Source organism: Lepus europaeus, chromosome 2, assembly GCF_033115175.1.
Source record: "Lepus europaeus isolate LE1 chromosome 2, mLepTim1.pri, whole genome shotgun sequence".
Taxonomy (NCBI): Eukaryota; Metazoa; Chordata; class Mammalia; order Lagomorpha; family Leporidae; genus Lepus; species Lepus europaeus.
The window spans coordinates 95989146-96008462 of NC_084828.1; the positions used below are offsets into that span (position 1 = coordinate 95989146).

General features: G+C 45.7%; 1 protein-coding gene across 10 annotated transcripts in view; it reads right to left on the reverse strand.

Moving 5' to 3' along the window:
• The window catches only part of DGKG (diacylglycerol kinase gamma), a 214507-nt gene that overhangs the window by 122846 nt on the left and 72344 nt on the right, over nucleotides 1–19317 (reverse strand). For 9 of the 10 annotated variants that reach the window (XM_062211092.1, XM_062211144.1, XM_062211116.1 and 6 more), the window contains 5 exons: nucleotides 19241–19303; nucleotides 10662–10832; nucleotides 6281–6330; nucleotides 2019–2093; nucleotides 1001–1123 (listed from right to left, as the gene is read on the reverse strand). In XM_062211092.1, coding sequence (XP_062067076.1) covers nucleotides 1001–1123; nucleotides 2019–2093; nucleotides 6281–6330; nucleotides 10662–10832; nucleotides 19241–19303 — 482 coding nt within the window. The remainder of the gene's footprint in view (nucleotides 1–1000; nucleotides 1124–2018; nucleotides 2094–6280; nucleotides 6331–10661; nucleotides 10833–19240; nucleotides 19304–19317) is intronic. The other variant, XM_062211135.1, reaches the window with a different exon arrangement.

Sequence of the window (19317 nt, forward strand, 5' to 3'; positions counted from 1 at the left end):
ATAGCCCAAGTACTTGGGATCCTGCCAACCTTGTGCAAGACACAAATGGAGTTTGGGCTCCTGGCTTTAGCCTGGCCTGTATCTGGCTGTTGTAGGCAACTGGGGAGTCTACCAGTAGATGAGAGATACCACTCTCTATTTCTGCCTTTCAAATAATAAAATAAATAAATAAATTTCAAAAAATCGACCCATTCTGCTTGTTTTGATGGGTAAATACGGCTCATAAAAGCTCTTCCTCAAACAAATCAGCATGTTTTCCTCTCCCTCTCTCCCTCCTTCCCAGATTCTCTTTTGATTTTTTTTAAAATTTAATTAATTAATTAATTAATTTTTTGACAGGCAGAGTTAGACAGTGAGAGAGAGAGAGACAGAGAGAAATGTCTTCCTTTCATTGGTTCACCCCCTAAATGGCTGCTAGGGCTGATGCTGCGCCGATCTGAAGCCAGGAGCCAGGTGCTTCCTCCTGGTCTCCCATGTGGGTGCAGGGCCCAAACACTTGGGCCATCCTCCACTGCCTTCCTGGGCCACAGCAGAGAGCTGGACTGGAAGAGGAGCAACCGGGCAGAATCTGGTGCCCCAACCAGGACTAGAACCCAGGGTGCCGGTGCTGCAGGTGGAGGATTAACCTAGTGAGCCACAGTGCTGGCCCTCTTGATGTTTTAAAACCTAACTGTGGAAAAGGTGGAATTCTTTCATGAAGTTTTTTTGCCATTTGCTTGGTTGAACATAAGCTTTTTTTGTGGGCAAATACTGCATCTGTGTCCCATGACAGTGTACAGAAAAGTATTCTTAACTTGGTAATAATTGAGTAAATGTCTACTGAAGGAACGAATATATTTCAGGAATGAAAAGGGATGAGAACAGAGAGGAGTCCTGGGCTGGCTCTGCATGCAAGGCGTGTCTGTTGGGAAGTCTGGCTGAAGCCACGATGTGTAGATGTTAACACAGAGCCCCATGTTCCCAGATGAAGAGATCTTTGAAGTCCCACTTAGTGACTTACGGAGTCATCCATCCCCAGAAGGACGAGCAGTGGGATGGTGGTCATCCCTCCATGGACCCATTCCTGCAGAGACACAAAGCCGTCCTGGTCGTAGTCCATCCCTTGCAACATCTCCTTCAATATCTGCGGGATCCAAAGATCAACACTTGTCCATTTTCATCGTCCACTCTTCAACCTCCCTCCTGACCCCTGCTTCTCTTTGGTCCTGTGTTGTCTGGTTTGTGCTTTACCCATTTCTCCCCTTCTCATTCATGGGGATAAGTGGCGGAGTAAGCTGGAGGTGAAGAGAACAGGGCTGCAGGTCCAGCCCTGTCCTGACCTGACTGCGAGGTTTTGGGTAGTTACCTGAACCCTCTGATTTGTTTACCTGTAAAAATGGAGACAATATTGCAACCCTGTGGTTAAGGATGGGAGAAAATGTATGCAGGTTGAGTATTACTGATCCAAAAGTTTGAAATCAGAGATACTACAAAACCTGAAATTTTTTTGAGTGCCAATGGGATATGCTCACAAAATTTGTTTTTTCAGATTTAGGATTTTCAGATTAAAGATGCCTGAACAGTAAAGCCTATGAAAACATTTCAAAATCTGAAAAAATCCAAAATATGAGATACTTCTGATTCTAAGGATTTCAAGTAAGGGCTATTCAACCTGTAAAAATCCCCTAATATAATACCTGATGCATAGGCGCCTACAAAAGTCATTACTATTATTAATAATACTATCTGGTGATTGAGAAAATGTCTAAAATTCTTCCTACCTCTAAATGCTTTGATCTATGAGTTCCTGTGATAAAATTTTTGCTCTGGAAAGGTTAGGAGAATTAGTGCTTCAGATGTCCACACTTTTTTTTCTGCTGCCTTACAATTTTCTTATCAGAGAAATGGGAGGTCAGGGTGTAGGACTCCAAAGAAGCTGCCTACAGGAAAGTGTCTGGGAGCACCTGCACAGTCAGCATGCATCCAAGTCTCCTCTTGGAAACTCACTGTGGAGTCACCCCATTCTTACAGATACTCACAGGTCTTAGCTCTGTAGGATCCCATTCCAGGTACTGAGCAATATGTAGCATTTGGTTGACAATGCAATCCATCTCCTAGGAAACAGCAAGGGAAGAGAATATCAAAGGTCCATAATCAAAGATGTGTTCTCAAGAGCACAACTCAAAATCAAACCCCTGGGAAGACAGGTAGGGCAGAGCATAAGAAGCAGGTGCAATTCATGGGTATTTCATGAAGAGCTAACCATTTGTTCCTTGACTGCAGAACTCAGTGGTCAGTAGAGGCTCACAAGAGGCCTGGACCATGGATAAGCCAAAGGCGTGGGGAGACCTTACCAGGCACTGACCTCCTCCTGGCCCCATCTGGCCTCATCTTCATTATCTGCCTCATCTTCATTCCCCTATTTTTGTTCTTTGATTTGAAAAACATAGAATGCACTCCTCTTTTCTCCTGTGTTGTGATCACAACTCCCACAACGGCCTACAAACCAAGGCAGGACTCTCTTCCTCCTTCTTATCTCTCCTCATCCTCATAGCTTTAGCAATTCGGGACCTACCTATTCCCTCCCCACATTCTCCAGAGATCAGCTTCCCTTGGATGGCCCTATCTCCAGTGCTATGATTTAGAGTCCTTTTGACATCTCCTTTGTTTCCTTTGTACCATAGTTCAGCCAGGAGCCTGGACTCCATCTGGATATGTTTGGCTGATGATCATTCTTTTGGTAACAAGACCAGGTTCCATTCAAAACCTCAGAGTTGCTGGGAGCTAATGAGTTCACAGCCCTGGGAGTCACAGGGTTAAAACACATCGAACTAAGGAGGTATTTGGTGCCAATGTTAGCATCTGTTGGGCACTACCTAAGATGTTCATGTTAAGATTGCTTAGGGGGGACGTGTAGTCTCCCTATTGACTGGAAAGTTTTGTCTTGGAGCCAGCATTGTGGTGCAGCAGGTTAAGCTACTGTTTGTAGCACTGGCATCCCATGTGGGTGCTGGTTCAAGTTCCAGCTGCTCCACTTCCAATCCAGCTTCCGGATAATGTGCCTGGGCAAGCAGTGAAAGATGTCCTGTGTGCTTGGGCCCCTGCACCTGCGTGGGAGACCTGGAAGAAGCTACTGGCTCCTGGCTTTTTCCAATCCAGTTTCCTGCTAATTGCACTCTGGAAGGCAACAGGTATCACAGCTCAAGTCCTTGGGATTCTGTGACCTATGTGAGGTATCTGGGTCATGCCTCACAAGACAGCCCTCTCAGGAGGGTCTTCATAAAAGCTGAGCTATGGCCCAGCCTTGGCTGTTGCAGCCATTTGGGAAGTGAACCAGCAGATGGAAGATCTCTCTTTTTCTCTCTTTCTTTCTCTCTCTCTCTCTAGCTCTGACTTTTAAATAAATAAGTTAATAAACAGGGCAGCGCCGCGGCTCACTAGGCTAATCCTCCGCCTTGTGGCGCCAGCACACCGGGTTCTAGTCCCGGTCGGGGCACCGATCCTGTCCCGGTTGCCCCTCTTCCAGGCCAGCTCTCTGCTGTGGCCAGGGAGTGCAGTGGAGGATGGCCCAAGTGCTTGGGCCCTGCACCCGCATGTGAGACCAGGAGAAGCACCTGGCTCCTGCCATCGGATCAGCGCGGTGTGCCGGCCGCAGCGCGCTACCGCGGCGGCCATTGGAGGGTGAACCAACGGCAAAAGGAAGACCTTTCTCTCTCTCTCTCACTGTCCACTCTGCCTGTCAAAAATAAAAAATAAAAAAAAGAAAAAAAAGAAAAAATAAATAAATAAGTTAATAAACAAACAAATAGCTCTTAAAAAAGTTTTATCTCCACCCGAGAGAGTGCTGGGTCAAAATAAGCTAAAATCAAACAGAGACTTAAAAATTTGTATTTCATTTAAATTACAAAATAATTTATTGCAGAACTACAGGATGAAGCAGTAGAAGACGGCAAGAAAGTGGGTAGAAAAGTGGGGACAGGGCTTGGCAGAAGTTCTAATGGGAATGAGCTTGTGGGTCTAGTTGGGCCCATGATTCAATGATAAAATGTGATCCAGGAGCTGAGAATAAGGCTCAGTGATGGGCTGTGTAAACAGGAGAGCGGGCAGACTTCAGGAAGAACTGGTTCCCCACTGTCTACACCTGCTCAGACCACATCTGGATACTGAAAAAGGTCACAGTGGATGGGTTCTGTTCCATCATATCTTAAGAATAATACTGACAACAAACCAGAGCTTGTCCAGGACGGACCTCTAAGTCTATGAAAAATGGGCTAAAAAACTGGGCAATTTTAGCTTGCAGAGAATTTTACAGAAGGTATGATGGCACGCACAAATACCTGCAGGCCTGCTGTGTAGAGTAGGCATTTCACTTGTTCTGATAGTAGAAGGAAGCCAGAGGATTGGAGGGAGCAGAGGACTTGAGAGTTTGCCTGCTTCAACCTCCTTTCTGGGAGAAGGAGGCAAGAGTGGAAGCAGGTCTGTGTGAAAGCTGACTGCCCTGGCAGACAGAGGTGGCTTTTGTAGAGAGAGGAGGCCCTGTCTCACAGTCATCACTATCAGTGGAATGGCTGTGTTACGGTGGGGCTGATCTTCTCAGCATTGGGATTGTCTATGAAGAGGCTAAGAGTTCATCTGTCAGGTATTGTGGGTGGGAAACTGAATCCAGTAAGAGAGTTGCTCCAGGCACCGAGTTGCCTTAAGAACATATCTGGAATTTAACCATTTTGTTCCACCTACAATGCTGGTACCTAGTGCAAGGTGACCTCACTTTATGTCCTGATTATTACAGTAGTCTGCTAGCTGGTCTCCTGGCTTCATCCCTACAGCCTATGCCCAGCACAGTAGCTAGAGAGATCTGTTGATACATAATCTTGCCATTACTCTGCTCAAAACCTTCACTGTTCTTTTCATTTCTCCAGGGTGAAAAAAAGATAAACATTTCAATCACCCATGAGGCTGGAACTGCCTCTCAGACTCCCTCCTCTTTCCACCCCATAACTTCTCTGACCTTGCATGCTCGTACTTCCTCACTGCTCATTCATTCTGCTCCCGTTCCTCTGGCCCCTCAATGAATCTTCTAACATCTGTCACCCCTCAAGACCCTTGTACTTGCTGTTCCCTCTGTAGGCTTTTCTCCTAAGTCTCCCATGACCCACTCTCTTGGGCTCTCGAAGTCTCTGTCCAGATGCCTCCTCTTTGGGAGGCTTGCCTTGGCTACCCTAACTAGAGCTACAATGCCTTCCAACACATCCTTTCTCTCCTTTCAAGCATATATCTCTACCTAACACACAGTTTACGATGCTGGTTAGTCTCTATGCTTGGACTAGAATGAAAGCTTCATAAGGGCATGGGATTTTGTCAGTTGGCTACACTGATGTATTCTTGGTGCTTGGAATAGTGCCTGACATGTGATGGACAACTCAGGAAACATGTGTTCACCAAATGCTTGAGTCTGTGATTCTCATTTCCCTCAAGCGTCCCAATCTGCAGCGCTGCAGTGTGGCTGGAGGGATCCCATAAAGGCACCCTGGGTCTTCCAGGGGATTGGGAGGATTCAGGTGCTCAAAGGGAATTGTTCCTCCCCGCTTCCTTCTTCCCTTCCTTGCACCCCTCCCCCCTTCCCTCCCTCCCTCTGTTCTGACACAGCCCCCAAGTACCTCAACCTCAGAACCTTCCTATTAACAGAGCCCTGTCCCTGGTGTTGCCAGTCAGGACCACAGAGCCCACGTGACTCCATTTGCCTTCTTCTCTCTCTGCCTTTCTCCTTTTCCATCCTTCTCACTCCGCAATGCGGTGATCCCTGACCTACCTCTGCCTCTTCCTGAAGGGGTGGGTGTGAGTACCAGGCTTTCCCAGGTGCAGAGGGACGGGATCATGAAGACAGAGAAAATGCCTTGGCTGGTGCCTTGGGGTAAGAGAGGAAGTCAGGGGTGATGCCCAGCACCCCAGCAGTAACCTCTGCACCTCTGGCCTTCTTGCCCTGGTCTTGTTGCCGCTCCCCTCTCCCTGCTTGGTCCCTGGGCTCTGGCAGGAAATTGCAGGGGGAGGGGAGAAGTTAAACTAGACAAGATACTAAAGCATCTCCCCATCCTGAGATTTCACGATGCAGGGCTTTTTGGATGCAAAGGTGAGGTGCTGTTCGCCTTCTGCAAGGATGGCTCTTTGGAAACAGGAGGGGAAGGGTTCTACTCAGACTCCTGCAGTCCTTACCGAGACATTCCTGTCCCCACAAAGATGAAACTGCTCCTCCCTCCCCCAGCCTTTTTCAGTGCACGGAGGGATATCTGGAGTGAGAGCTTACCGCTTGGTCCAGGAGACCATTCTCATCCGAATCGTAGAGACGAAACATGACTGCAAGAAACAGAGAGCTAGGCTTGAGGTGTCTTCCAGGAACCTTTAGAGTTTTGAAGCTGTCATGCTTTTAGATGAGTTCTGGCCATCAGTGGGAGGAAAGGTGCTGTAGCCAGCTCACCCATCCTGCAAGCTGCAGGGCCTAATTTCCTCGGAAACAGAGGTTGGAACAAGGGAGGAGAATCAAGCTGCCTGGCTTCCGGACCCGTCTCAGCAACAACTGCAGCTGATGAGACCCACGTCGCCAGTATGATTCCTGGAGAGCAGGCACAACTCCTTAGCACCACTGAGACACAACTCAACACAAGCCCCCAGCTGGGGGCGGGGCAGAGGCACAGAATTATAGAGGAGCCTTTGCTCCCATAGCACACAGAAAGGGTGTAGAGTCAGGCAGGTTCAAATCCCAGCCTCGTCCTACCACTCCATGCTAACAATTTCTTTCTCCTAGGGTTCTTGCGAGGATTACTGTGTACCTGACATGCCAATCAACTGTGCTTGCAATAGGGAAATAGGGAAAGCAACCAACAGATTTCAGTTATTTTTATTTTCATTTTTAACCAATATTTAGCTATAGCATTTAGAGTTGCAAAGTGCTGTCCTGTGTACTTTGTCATCACCACTTGATCCTCAGTAATGCTAGGAGAAGCACATATATTTCTTCTAAAAGGTCAGCATGCTACTGAGGAACACGCTCAGTCAGTCTCCAGCGCAGGGAGGTGAGTAGGATAAAGAAGAGCTGGAAGAGAAATTTGGACAAAGGACTAAAGTTCATCTCTGGGACCTGGAAATCTGTATTCCATTCCACCAAAGTGTAGAGCTCCTGTGATCTCGGAAGTAATCAGGATAGGAGGTGGAGCCAGACACGTCCTCATCTACTGTCCACTCTAGAATACTCCACAGTGCCTGGGTTCTCCCTGGAGCGCCCCCGGCTGGTCCTTCCCTGATACAGCCCCTCTGGGCCTCAGGACGAGCCCACCTGGTCACATACACTCCTGCGAAGGACACCTTGGCTCTCAGTTTCCTTCCAGATGTCTCCATGTTGCTGTACTCTGTATGTGTTCAGTGATGCGACCTCACTGAGCATGCAGCTTCTGTTCTTTACGAAAAGGTTTATGGGCTCCCTTCCCATTCTTTGCGACTCCTCAGAATGTCCCTGTCAGAGGCACGAAGCATATGCTGCTGACTCGCTGAGCAGATGGTTGAATGATACAAAGCACAGAGCGTCCTGCTAGATTGTTCCGGAACTCTGGGCCGAGATGGTCTTTACCAACTGACCTCTCTCTGGTCCTACTGTGCATGAACAATGGAGCTAGAGAGCTGAGTGGGCATCCTATTTTTCTTTTTTTTAAGCGCTGTGGTCTTAGGCAAGTCTGTTAACCTTCCTGTGTGTGTGTGTGTGTGTGTGTGTTTTAACAGGCAGAGTGGACAGTGAGAGAGAGAGAGACAGAGAGAAAGGTCTTCCTTTTTGCTGTTGGTTCACCCTCCAATGGCCGCTGCGGCCAACGCACTGAGCTGATCCGAAGGCAGGAGCCAGGTGCTTCTCCTGGTCTCCCATGGGGTGCAGGGCCCAAGGACTTGGGCCATCCTCCACTGCACTCCCGGGCCACAGCAGAGAGCTGGCCTGGAAGAGGGACAACCAGGACAGAATCCGGTGCCCCAACCAGGACTAGAACCTGGTGTGCTGGCGCCGCAGACAGAGGATTAGCCTATTGAGCCACTGTGCCAGCCCCTGTGTGTTCTGACATGTAAAATGAGAATAATCAAATCATCCTTTTAGGGCTGTTGAGGGGTTAAAATTAGACAATGCATTTAAAATGTTTAGCAAATGCAAGGTGTTCAGTGACGAGCGTTACTGTGATTGCATTAGCTATAGGAGAGATTTCAGGCTATATTTTGCAAAAAAAAGTGAAGAAGGAAAAGCTTAACTTACACTTGGTCATGAAAATTAGAGAATGTGAACTGATGCAGTTTAATAAAAAACCCAAATGAAAACTCTACAGGACAATGACCAAGTTTCTGCAATGAAAGAGTTCAAGGAAAAAAAAGTTAGTGAAAGAGAAAAAAACAAAGGATTAAAAGGAACTGAAGACAGGGGTGGTGCTGTGGCAGAGAAGATTAAACCTCCACCTGCAGTGCTGGCATCCCATACCGGTGCTGGTTCGAGTCTGGGCTGCTCCACTTCCTATCCAGCTCTCTGCTATGGCCTGGGAAAGCAGCAAAAATGGCCCAAATCCTTGGGCCCCTGCACCCACATGTAAGACCCGGAAGAAGCTCTTGGCCTGGCCTGACCCAGCCCTGGCCATTGTAGTCATTTGGGGAATGAAGCAGCAAATGGAAGATATCTCTCTCTCTCTTCTTCTCTCTCTGTATCTCTGCCTTTCAAATAAATAAATCTTTTTTTTAAAAAGGAACAAAAAGAGATGGGATCACCAATGGCAATACATGGATTTTATTTGGATCCTGATCCAAACACACAATGAAAAGTATATAATTGGAAAATTGTGAATACAGACTGAATATTTAGTAATACTAAAGAATTATTTTCTTCTTTTTCCCTGTCTCTTTCTCTCTGTCTGTAACTCTGACTTTCAAATCAATAAATAAATCTTCTTTAAAAAGGATTATTTTCTTTAGTTGGGATGATAGTGGTTATATTTATGAAAAGGAGTGTGACCTTAGGGCCACATACTTAAATCTTTACAGATGAAATTTTATGATGCCTGGAATTTGCTTCAAAATAATCTGAAGCAGAGGGAATGGGTGACATGCGTGAGGTAACCAAGATAGACCACGAGCTGAAGCTGTGGGACAGGCACGTGGAAGTTATTTACCTTAAACATTTTCCATTAGAAGAAGTGCTAGTTTCTTATTGCCATTCCAAGACTCAGTCTGAGAGTCACACCACGAAGACCCTGGCAACATTCTCTTTGGTAGTTATTTTTTTTTTCCAAAGAAACCTTTTATTTAAGGAATACAAACTTCATGCATTTCATAAGTGCAACCTTAGGAATATATTGATTCTTTGGTAGTTATTAACAAATATAATGCCTAAGACTCCAAATGCAGCTAAATGCTAGAAATAATTTGACATTTCACTTTCAACATTATCCAGAAGAAAAATGAAATCTGCTACATTTGCTACCAAATTAGCACTTAGGACCTGCGATTGTTAGCGCCTTGAACCAACGGAGGAGATCTGAGCTTGGCACACGAGCAGACTGTTTCATTTTGTTTTTGGCGCGTGTTCACCGTTGGCATACTCCTCTCGCTAACATCTACCAGTCTCCCTATTGACTGGAATTCTGACGTATGTCTTTACTGTCTACTTGAGTACCCAGGAGAAACAAAGACAGTATGGATTTCTCAGTGAGGTCCCATCACCTCCTGGCTAAGAAAGTCTTCCTGCAGGCCGGCGCCGAGGCACAACAGGCTAATCCTCTGCCTTGTGGCACCGGCACACCAGGTTCTAGTCCCGGTTGGGGCACCGGATTCTGTCCCGGTTGCTTCTCTTCCAGGCCAGCTCTCTGCTGTGGCCCGGGAGTGCAGTGGAGGATGGCCCAAGCGCTTGGGCCCTGCACCCCATGGGAGACCAGGATAAGCACCTGTCTCCTACCATCGGATCAGTGTGGTGCGCTGGCCGCGGCGGCCATTGGAGGGTGAACCAACGGCAAAGGAAGACCTTTCTCTCTGTCTCTCTCTCTCTCACTGTCCACTCTGCCTGTCAAAAAAAAAAAAAAAAAAAAAAAAAAAAAAAAGTCTTCCTGCAGGCTCAGCTAAGCCAGCCGGCGAAACCATCCCTGGTCTGAGCGCTCGGCCAGGCTGCAGGCTGTGCCAGCCACTCTAGACTTTTCTTTCTACCACTACTCCTACTTCCTCCTGAAGGCACGTATTTGAAATCAACTTCAGTTGCACCATGAAACCAATTCCCTCTTTTTAGGAACTAGTCTTTTTTTCTCTAGAGGCCGCAAGAGCTTGAGGTGATAGGTGAATAGAGAAATGGAAATAAGCCTTAACAAGATAGAGGTTGATTACAGCTCAAGGGAAAAAAAAAAAAAAAGAATTCCTCATAGTTAAAGAGTTGCTTGGGCATGGAATAGGGGAAGACAATGTTGATTATCTTTTCTGGAAAGATCCACTAAGGCGGGGCAGCAGTTTTTGGAGAGCAGGATTTGCCAGCAAAACAAGGGAGCCTCGACCCCTTGATGAGACCGTCTTCCCCTCCCATATTGTGGTTCTGAATGCCAAGGTCTCCACTGATTTAGGATTGATGGACAAGACCTAGATCTTCCTCTAGGAAAAAGTGGAGGCCCCTCAGCAGGGCAAGCACTTACACTCCAGTTTATCCTGAGGTCTTCCTGTCTCCAGCAGGGACAGGTAACACACAACATCTTTCAGGTACACGGTGGACAGTTCTGAGCCTGAAGACTGATCAGCAGGGGCTCCCAGGGAGGTCACAGACACCTGGTCTTTAGCTGATGCTTGCTTCTCGGCCATCTTTGATTCTGTGACAGGCAAAAGGAAAGCATCCAAAGACACTGAGAGTTTAGTAACTATTAATCCCTCTTTGTTGCCCCATTCTACTCACAACGGCAGGAAGGATTTTATATAGGTTTCTTCAAAAGCTTTGGTTACCTAGATGCGACCACATCAGTGGCCCTAGAAATTCAGTTGGTGGAGTTCATATTTTCTCAATGGACTCCATTCTGAATCCTAGAGTCCATTAGCTCATAGAAGATTCATCTGTATGCTGTGACTTTTTGGAAAAGAAACTTAGATAACAATAACCATAATTGTCATTTAGCCCACTATTTTGGGAATACATCTAAATTTTGGAAGAAATTTCAAAATGGTAAGTGACCCATAGTTATTTGCCAATATATCCTCTAAAAATCTCCTTCTCAAATACATTTAAAGGCAAAGAGAATAATATTTGGAAGAGAAAATTTGGATGAACATTCAACTGATTTCTAGAAACTAAGAACTGTGACCACAGGCATTATGTGGATACTCTTTATACAAAGAGACAAGCAGTGGGAGTAAATATCTCAATTTAGCAGAGTTATCCTGGATGAAACCTGCCAGGTTCTGGGGGTTAGGGTGAGACTGAAGGAAATCAGACATTACAGACAGTAGGAGAGGTCGAAGGTCACTGATGCATGGTATTTGTCATACAGGGTTCTGTGAAGGGATCTAGATGGAGCATATGAAATGGTCTCAGAAGTAATTTAAAGTAATTTCTTTTAAAGTAATTTCCTACTGGAAAAGCCCATCAGCAACTTGTAAGAAGATATAACCTCTTTTAAACAAGAGCAGAGGGGCTGGCGTTGTAGTGTAGTGGATTAAGCCACCACCTGAGATGCCAGAATCCCATATGGGCACTGGTTTGAGTCCTGGCTGCTCCACTTCCAATCCAGCTCTCTGTTTATGCATCTGGAAAAGCAGCACAAGATGACCCAAGTACTTGGGCCCCTACCACCCACATGGGAGCTCAGTTGAAACTTGGCTTCAGTGTTTCTCAGCCATGGCCGTTGAGGCCATTTAGGGAGTGAACCAGAGGATGGAAGATTGTTCTGTCTGTCTCTCTCTCTCTTTCTCTGTCTCTGAGACTCTACCTTTGAAAGAAAGAAATAAAATCTTAAAAAAAAAAAACAAGAGTAGACAGCATCAGAGGTGTGCAAGTAGACAAGAAAATACAATAGGATGAGATAAAAACAAAGATGGGGCGGACATTGGCATAGCAGTTAAGATGCTGTTTGGGATGCCTACATCCCATGTAGGAGTGCCTGGGTTCAAGTTCCAGCTCTGCTCCTAATTCCAGTTTCTGCTAATGTGCACCATAGGAGATAGCAGGTGACAGTTCAAGTAGTTGGGTCCCTGTCGCCCATGTGGCAAACCTGGATGGAGTTCTTGGCTCCTGGCTTTGGCCTGGCCTAATCCAACTGTTGCAGGTATTTGGGAGTGAACCAGTGGATGGGAGATGTTTCTCTGTCTAGCTCTTTCTGATTCTGAAATAAACATGATAAATAAATAAAAATGAAAAAAGGATAGTGAGGTGGGAAGGATTATAATGAAGTGACATATGCAATTTTCTGGAAGAATGTATGTAGAATTCAAATATATCCTCCTTAAGTGTTGCATACTAGATATTTTTGCATTCCTACAAATATTCTTAAAATCAGCACTGGAGAAAAGCTAGGGAAAAACATAACATCACAGAAGACAAATGAAGAGAAGTCATTTATCCTGGGTAGTCCACACTACCCCAAGTTATTGTTACATTTCAGATTATTTATCAATTGAAATATCATCAACAATTTCCACTTTGACTAAAATAGAGACCAGCTTTATACTCCCATTTGAAACAACAACAACAACAACAACAAAAACACTGGACCAAAGGTATGAAACAATGGTTCACTGGAACTTGAATATCAGGCAGCACTAAACAGTTATCTCTGAAAAGATGGGAAAGAAACTCTATAATTGCCACACTTCATTGTTTGGAAAGAGTTTGAGGGGGAACCCAGGCAGATTGTAGCAGTCCCTCTAATGTTTGGAGAGGCCAAGGTGGCTGGAGATCATGGAGCAGAGCTCTGGGGAGAAGGGAGCTGCCAAAAAGAGAGAGAAGTCTAGAGATCAGTAGGTGTCCCTTTTGGTTAATCAGCAGAGAGTTCTCTTCAATTATTCATCTGAGTAGTGATTAGCACTACTTAAGAAACTACACAAGGCTAGAGAAAGAGTCAGAATTAGAGGGAAAAGCCCTGGTATGCAAAGAGAACAAGGACTAATTCTTATTCCCACCAAGCAGGGTAGAAAAATCTCCACTCTTCACACATCATCAGTAGAATGCTCAGAAGAGATCTGCCTCAGTAAGGAGGCCCCAGAGTAAATGTCTTTTCAGTCCTGCCTGATGAGGCCTGAAAGGAAGGCCCAGAACGGTAGACCAAGTATCTGTACTCCAAAACAAAGCTCAAGAATATTTGTAGGAATGCAAAAATATCTAGTATGCAACACTTAAGGAGGATATATTTAAATTCTACATAAATTCTTCCAGAAAATTTAAGCAGAGAGAATCCTATGCGACCATTTTATGAGACTAGCATTACTCTAAAGCCAAAATCAGAAAAAAAGGTATTGTAAGAAAAGAGCATGCATATCAGTGACTTCCATGAACACAGATGTGAGAGTTCCAAACAAAATTTTACCAAACTGAACCCAAAACACACAAAAGAAATTAAATAAAACATAAATGAATGGGAACATACACTGTGTTCAAGGATCGGAGACTCAGTATGTTAAGGTGTTAGTTCTTTGTGATATTGAGATAGGCAAAGATTTTTTTTTTTTTTTTTTTTGGACAGGCAGAGTGGACAGTGAGAGAGACAGAGAGAAAGGTCTTCCTTTTGTCATTGGTTCATCCTCCAATGGCCGCCGTGGCTGGCGTGCTGCAGCCGGCACACCACACTGATTCGATGGCAGGAGCCAGGTGCTTCTCCTGGTCTCCCATGGGGTGCAGGGCCCAAGCACTTGGGCCATCCTCCACTGCACTCCCGGACCACAGCAGAGAGCTGGCCTGGAAGAGGGGCAACCGGGACAGGATCGGTGCCCCGACCGGGACTAGAACCCGGTGTGCCGGCGCCGCAAGGAGGAGGATTAGCCTAGTGAGCCGCAGCGCCGGCCTGGCAAAAGATTTCTAAGACATGATGCCAAAAGCTCAGCCCATAAGAGAAAAAAAAGTTGAATTAGATTCATAAAAATTTTGCTCTTCAAAAGACATTGTTAGAGAATGAGGAGACAAGTCACAAACAAGAAGAAAATATTTTAATTGGCTAGATTTGATCAAGGACTTGTATCCATAATATATAAATAATTCTCCATTCAACAAGAAAGCAAAACATGTAATTTTAAAATGGGCAATGGAGTTGAACAGTTTACTAAAGAAGATATTGTATACATATGGCAATCATGCACATGAAAGATACTCAGCATCATTAGTTACTAGGAAAACACAAACTAAAACCACAATGTAATACTGCTACACACCTATTTAATGGGTAAATAATAAAGACTATCCTACTGAGGACTGATGAGGGTATGAGAGCCACAGGAACTCTCACACAGGTATGTATCTGGTTCAACCACTATGGAAGAGTTTGGCTCTTACAAACATGTACCTACCATACTTTACCCAGTCTTTCCACTTCTAGGATTTCATCCAAGAGAAATGAAAAAAAGTTTCACACAAAAACTTCTATAAGAATATTTCTAACAACTTTATTTGCAATAAGTAAAAACTGGAAAAAACCCAAATGTCCATCAGTGAATAAACAATGGAGGAATATACTATCGAATATCTATGTATTAGAATGCTAATCAGTCATTAAAGCCGTGAGCTACGCATGCATTCATGTGCCCATGTATGTAAACACACAACATGAATAAATCTCAAAATTATGCTAAGTGAAAGAAACCAGACCCAAAAGGGAACATACTGCCTGATTGTATTTATATGAAATCTAGAAGTACAATATAATAGAAAGTGACAGAAAGCAGAACAGTGGTTGGATGGGGATGGGAATGAGGGAGGGTGGAGGAAGGGATTACAAAGACAATGTGTGGAGATGATGGCTGCGTTCACTGTACTGATGTGGTACTGGCTTTACAGATGTACACAGATGTCAAAATCACCAGCTGTGTACTTGAAACACGTGCAATTTATCTTCTTCCAATGACACCTCAAGAAACCTATTTTTAAGACATCAGCTCAGCCTTTGCTGAAGATCTTTGATTTACTAGAGCTGTGGTTGGATCTTGAGCCACTGTTCTAGTTTTCATGGAGGTTTAATGTTCACTCCTGTTTTGCGGGTGCTGAGCTCTGGGAGGACAGAGTGGCATTGGCCCATCTCATCAATGTCATTCCTCCTGCTGCTGTTTTGCATGCAACACGCCTATCTACAGCCACATGGGAACACCATCCAGTCCCACCAGTGGAAGCTCACTAATGTGCTCTTACAGACCACAGAGGTTGACCCCTGGTGCCAACCACAAACCTTCTCACATGGGAGTTCTTGGGCACACCTGACTTCTTCCACCTCACCCCCTGATCTCTGCATTACTTGTTGGGTTCTAGCTGTGCAGTGTGGCACAGTGGAAAGAGCACTGGGATTCTAGCATGGGGTTTGAGTTAAATGATGTGTGATTTTGCATAAGCGATCTTACTCTCCCACACCCAGCCTCAGTTTTCTGACTTGTTAAAAATGGGGGTCACAGAGTGGGCATTTACCCTAGTGGTTACCATGCCTATGTTCCTGGAGCGCACAGGTTTGATAACCCGGCTCTGGCTCCTGACTCCAGCTTCCTGCTAATGCAGACTCTGGAAGACTGTGGTGATGGCTCAGGTAGTTGGGTTCCTGCAACCCACATAGGAGACTTGGATTGAATTAGCAGTCTAGGCCCGGGGAAGCCGATTACAGGAATGTGAGGAGTGAATCAGTAGATGAGAGCTCTCTCTCTCTTGCTCTCTCTTTCTCTCTCTCATCTATGTCCTCAAATAAATGAGTTAATTTAGAAATGTTAATTTAGAATTCTTCCTCTGGCTTCTACTTAGGCAACAGGAAAAGGGTGAAGTTTTCAGCAGATGGTCTGGTCTTAGGTGATTCCAGGACTTGGCAGTTCCTTGCTGGCAGAGGGCCCTCTCCGTGGTGTCTGCCTGGCCCTGTACTCTTGTTGCTGGTGAACAGCGACATCTAATTAAGACATCCATGTAAGGGTGTAGCAGGAAAGGATTTTCTCCTTCAAATCTCAAGACTCAAAAGAAGATTAAATAATATATACTATATACCTTCCTGTGCCAGGAGTCAGATAATTGCCCTTTCACAGTTTGACAATAGGGGACTGGTTTTCCCCAGGCACAAGGAATATGGTGCGTCACAAAACACTTCTCCAGGAGAAAATCTCTGGGTGTTTTTCTTTTAGACCTAGAATGATATGAGTGCTGCAAACAAGCATAGTGATCAAATAAGACAGCTAACTTATCATCACTGATCATTTTTTCTCAAGTATCATGTGACTGATAGTGAGAGGGAGAGACAGAGAGAAAGGTCTTCCTTCCATTGGTTCACTCCCCAAATGGCCACAATGGCTGGAGCTATGCTGATCCGAAGCCAGGAGTCAGGAGCTTTCTCTGGGTCTCCCACACAGGTGCAGGGGCCCAAGCACTTGGGCCATCTTCTACTGCTTTCCAGGCCATGTCAGAGAAATGGATTGGAAGAGGGGCAGCCAGGACTAGAACCAGTGTCCATTTGGGATGTCAGTGCTGTAGGTGGAGGATTAACCTACTACGCCACGGTGCTGGCCCCAACCCAACTTCTTTCTTGTCCATTCAAAACTTCAGTCATTAGAACAAACCCTGCCCAGGCAATCTGGAACTTCACGGAATGAAAACTAACTTATCTTGGGTTCCTCTTGAAGTTCTAGATATTTGGGCTAAGAAAGTCTCTGGGTGTAGAATTTGGGAAATAGGATACTTTTCGCCATTGATTTTCTTGCTGGGAGTTTAAAATATCAAATATTCTAGTTTCTTCTGTTAATCTTCCCATGAGAATGATTTATGTCAGAATTTGCCTCCTCTGCTCCACGTAAGACATAAGACTCATATATGATTTACATATGACTTAAAGCCGTTGCACCAAGAGCCATGGACCTAGCACGGCTGGGAGGGGTCCTGAGCAGGGTGGATGAGCCCACACTTGTGAGTCTTGTCCTGCTGATGTCGCAGAGGCCCTAATCAGGAGTGCACCAGTGCTTTGAATCCTTGCTTTCCACAGCTCTACAAATTTGCTCAGAGTTTTCTGAGCTTATGATCCTGGGGAACTCTCCGTCCTCAACCTGCTCTGCTTTCTATCCATAGTGAGCTTAGATCTCAGTAGTCCTTTAGCTAAATACTGAACACCGTATAATCCTTCTGGTGTCTCAGTGTTTGCTATGGGAAAAAATTAGAGCTACACTTAAGGTCTGATTGAAGAAACTCTCTCATCCCCGGTCCCAGGTACCCCTTCTCCTTCAGCTGGAGTGTTTCTTACCTATCTTATTCTATGTATTTTTGAAAAACATAAGAAAGCCGCATACTTTATCTCTTGTGTAGATCCCTAGCATTAGAACTTACTTTTTTATTAAAGAGTTTTATTTATTTATTTGAAAGTCAGAATGACACAGAGAAAGAAGGAGAGAGAGAGAGGGAGAGAGGGAGAGAAGGAGAGAGGGAGAAAGGGAGAAAGAGAGAGGTCTTCTATCGCTGGTTCACTCCCCAGATGGCCGCAACAGCCAGAGCTGCACTGATTCGAAAACGGGAGCCAGGAGCTTCTTCTGGGTCTCCCATGTGACTGCAGGGGCCCAAGTGCCTGGGCCATCTTCCACTGCTTTCCAGGTCATAGCAGAGAGCTGGAGTGGAAGTGGAGCAGCCGTGACTGGAATTGGTGCCCATATGGGATGTCTGCACTGCAAGTGGAGGCTTTACCTGCTGTGCCACAGTACCAGCCAGAATTTACTTTTATATATCTATGAATCTGCTCAATAGTAAATAGGTCAGGGTGGGGTGGGGCTGACACTGTGGCGTAGCGGGCAAAGCTGCTGCCTGCAGTGCTGGCATCCTATATGGGCACCGGTTTGAGTCCTGGCTGCTCCACTTCCAATCCAGCTCTCTTCTATGGCCTGGGAAAGCAGTAGAAGATGGCCCAAGTGCTTGGGCCCTTGCACCTGTGTGGGAGACCTGGAGGGAGCTCCTGGCTTCTGGCTTTGGATCCGTGCAGCTCCGGCCGTGATGGCCATCTGGGGAGTGAAACATCGGATGGATGGAAGACTTCTCTCTCTCTCCCTCTGCCTCTCTGTAACTATGCCTTTCAATAAATAAATAACTCCTTAAAAATAACAAATAGGTCTGATTCCTAGAGTCCTCATATTCAAAACTTCTGGAGCAACTGGGAAGAAAGGGAGTCCATGAGGGATCGTCCATGAGAAGATGCCCCTCTGACACTCTTGGAGGCTGAGGGTGCAGACTGCATTTTGCAGGCCACAATGAGTTGCTAATAGAGTGTCCTTCTGGAGGGTAGCCTGAATAATGATTGCTATTATTATTTTATTATTGAACATTCATGATGTGCCAGGCATAGTTCGAAGAATATACACATCTAACTCACTTAACCTTTTAACAGCAACTTATTGTCATCTCACTTTATAGATGAGGGCACTGTGGTACAGAGATACAGTTCAAATGAGCCCACTGCTACAGGGCCAGGGAGTGTCAGAGCTGGCGATGAACCCCAGGCAGCCAACTCCACAGTCCACATGCTTAACCAGGACTGCCTGCCCCAATTTGGATAGACAGCACCCAGGAAATTTGTATTGGCTATGAAAACAGAAGTCAGGGATGGTAACCTTTGCTCCTTCCAGTTTTCTAAGGAACTTCTAGCTTTGGGCCTGGGCCCAATTTATTCAAAATGATGTATGTCTGTGTTGTTGGAAGTCAGCCAGAGCACACACACATCCTCTCACTCTCCAGCTATCCACTGGTGGAGTCAGCTGAACCTCAACCCTCAAGCCATTCCTTTACAGCTTCTCTCTCTCTCTCTCTCTCTCTCTCACACACACACAAACACACACACACGCACACTTTCTTCTGAGACCAGCAGGCAGGCCTGTTAGCAGGGAGCATCCAGTGAGCTGTGTCGACTCCTGGCCTGCTCTGTTCCAGGGTGAGTGAGGCAGGAACCTTTATCCATCTACAGCATCCAGGAATACTTGAGGGGTTGGGGGCCACAGAGGGTAAGAGCTGCTGCAGGGTGCACAGTGGTCCGCAGACAAGGCGGCTGGTTTGGTGTCCCCCTCCAGCCCAAGGCTTACACTGCAAGCTTACCAGCATCAGAGGCACAGGCGTTGTCCGCTCGGGCAGCATTATCTATGTTCTGTATATCAGGATCTGGGGAACAAAAA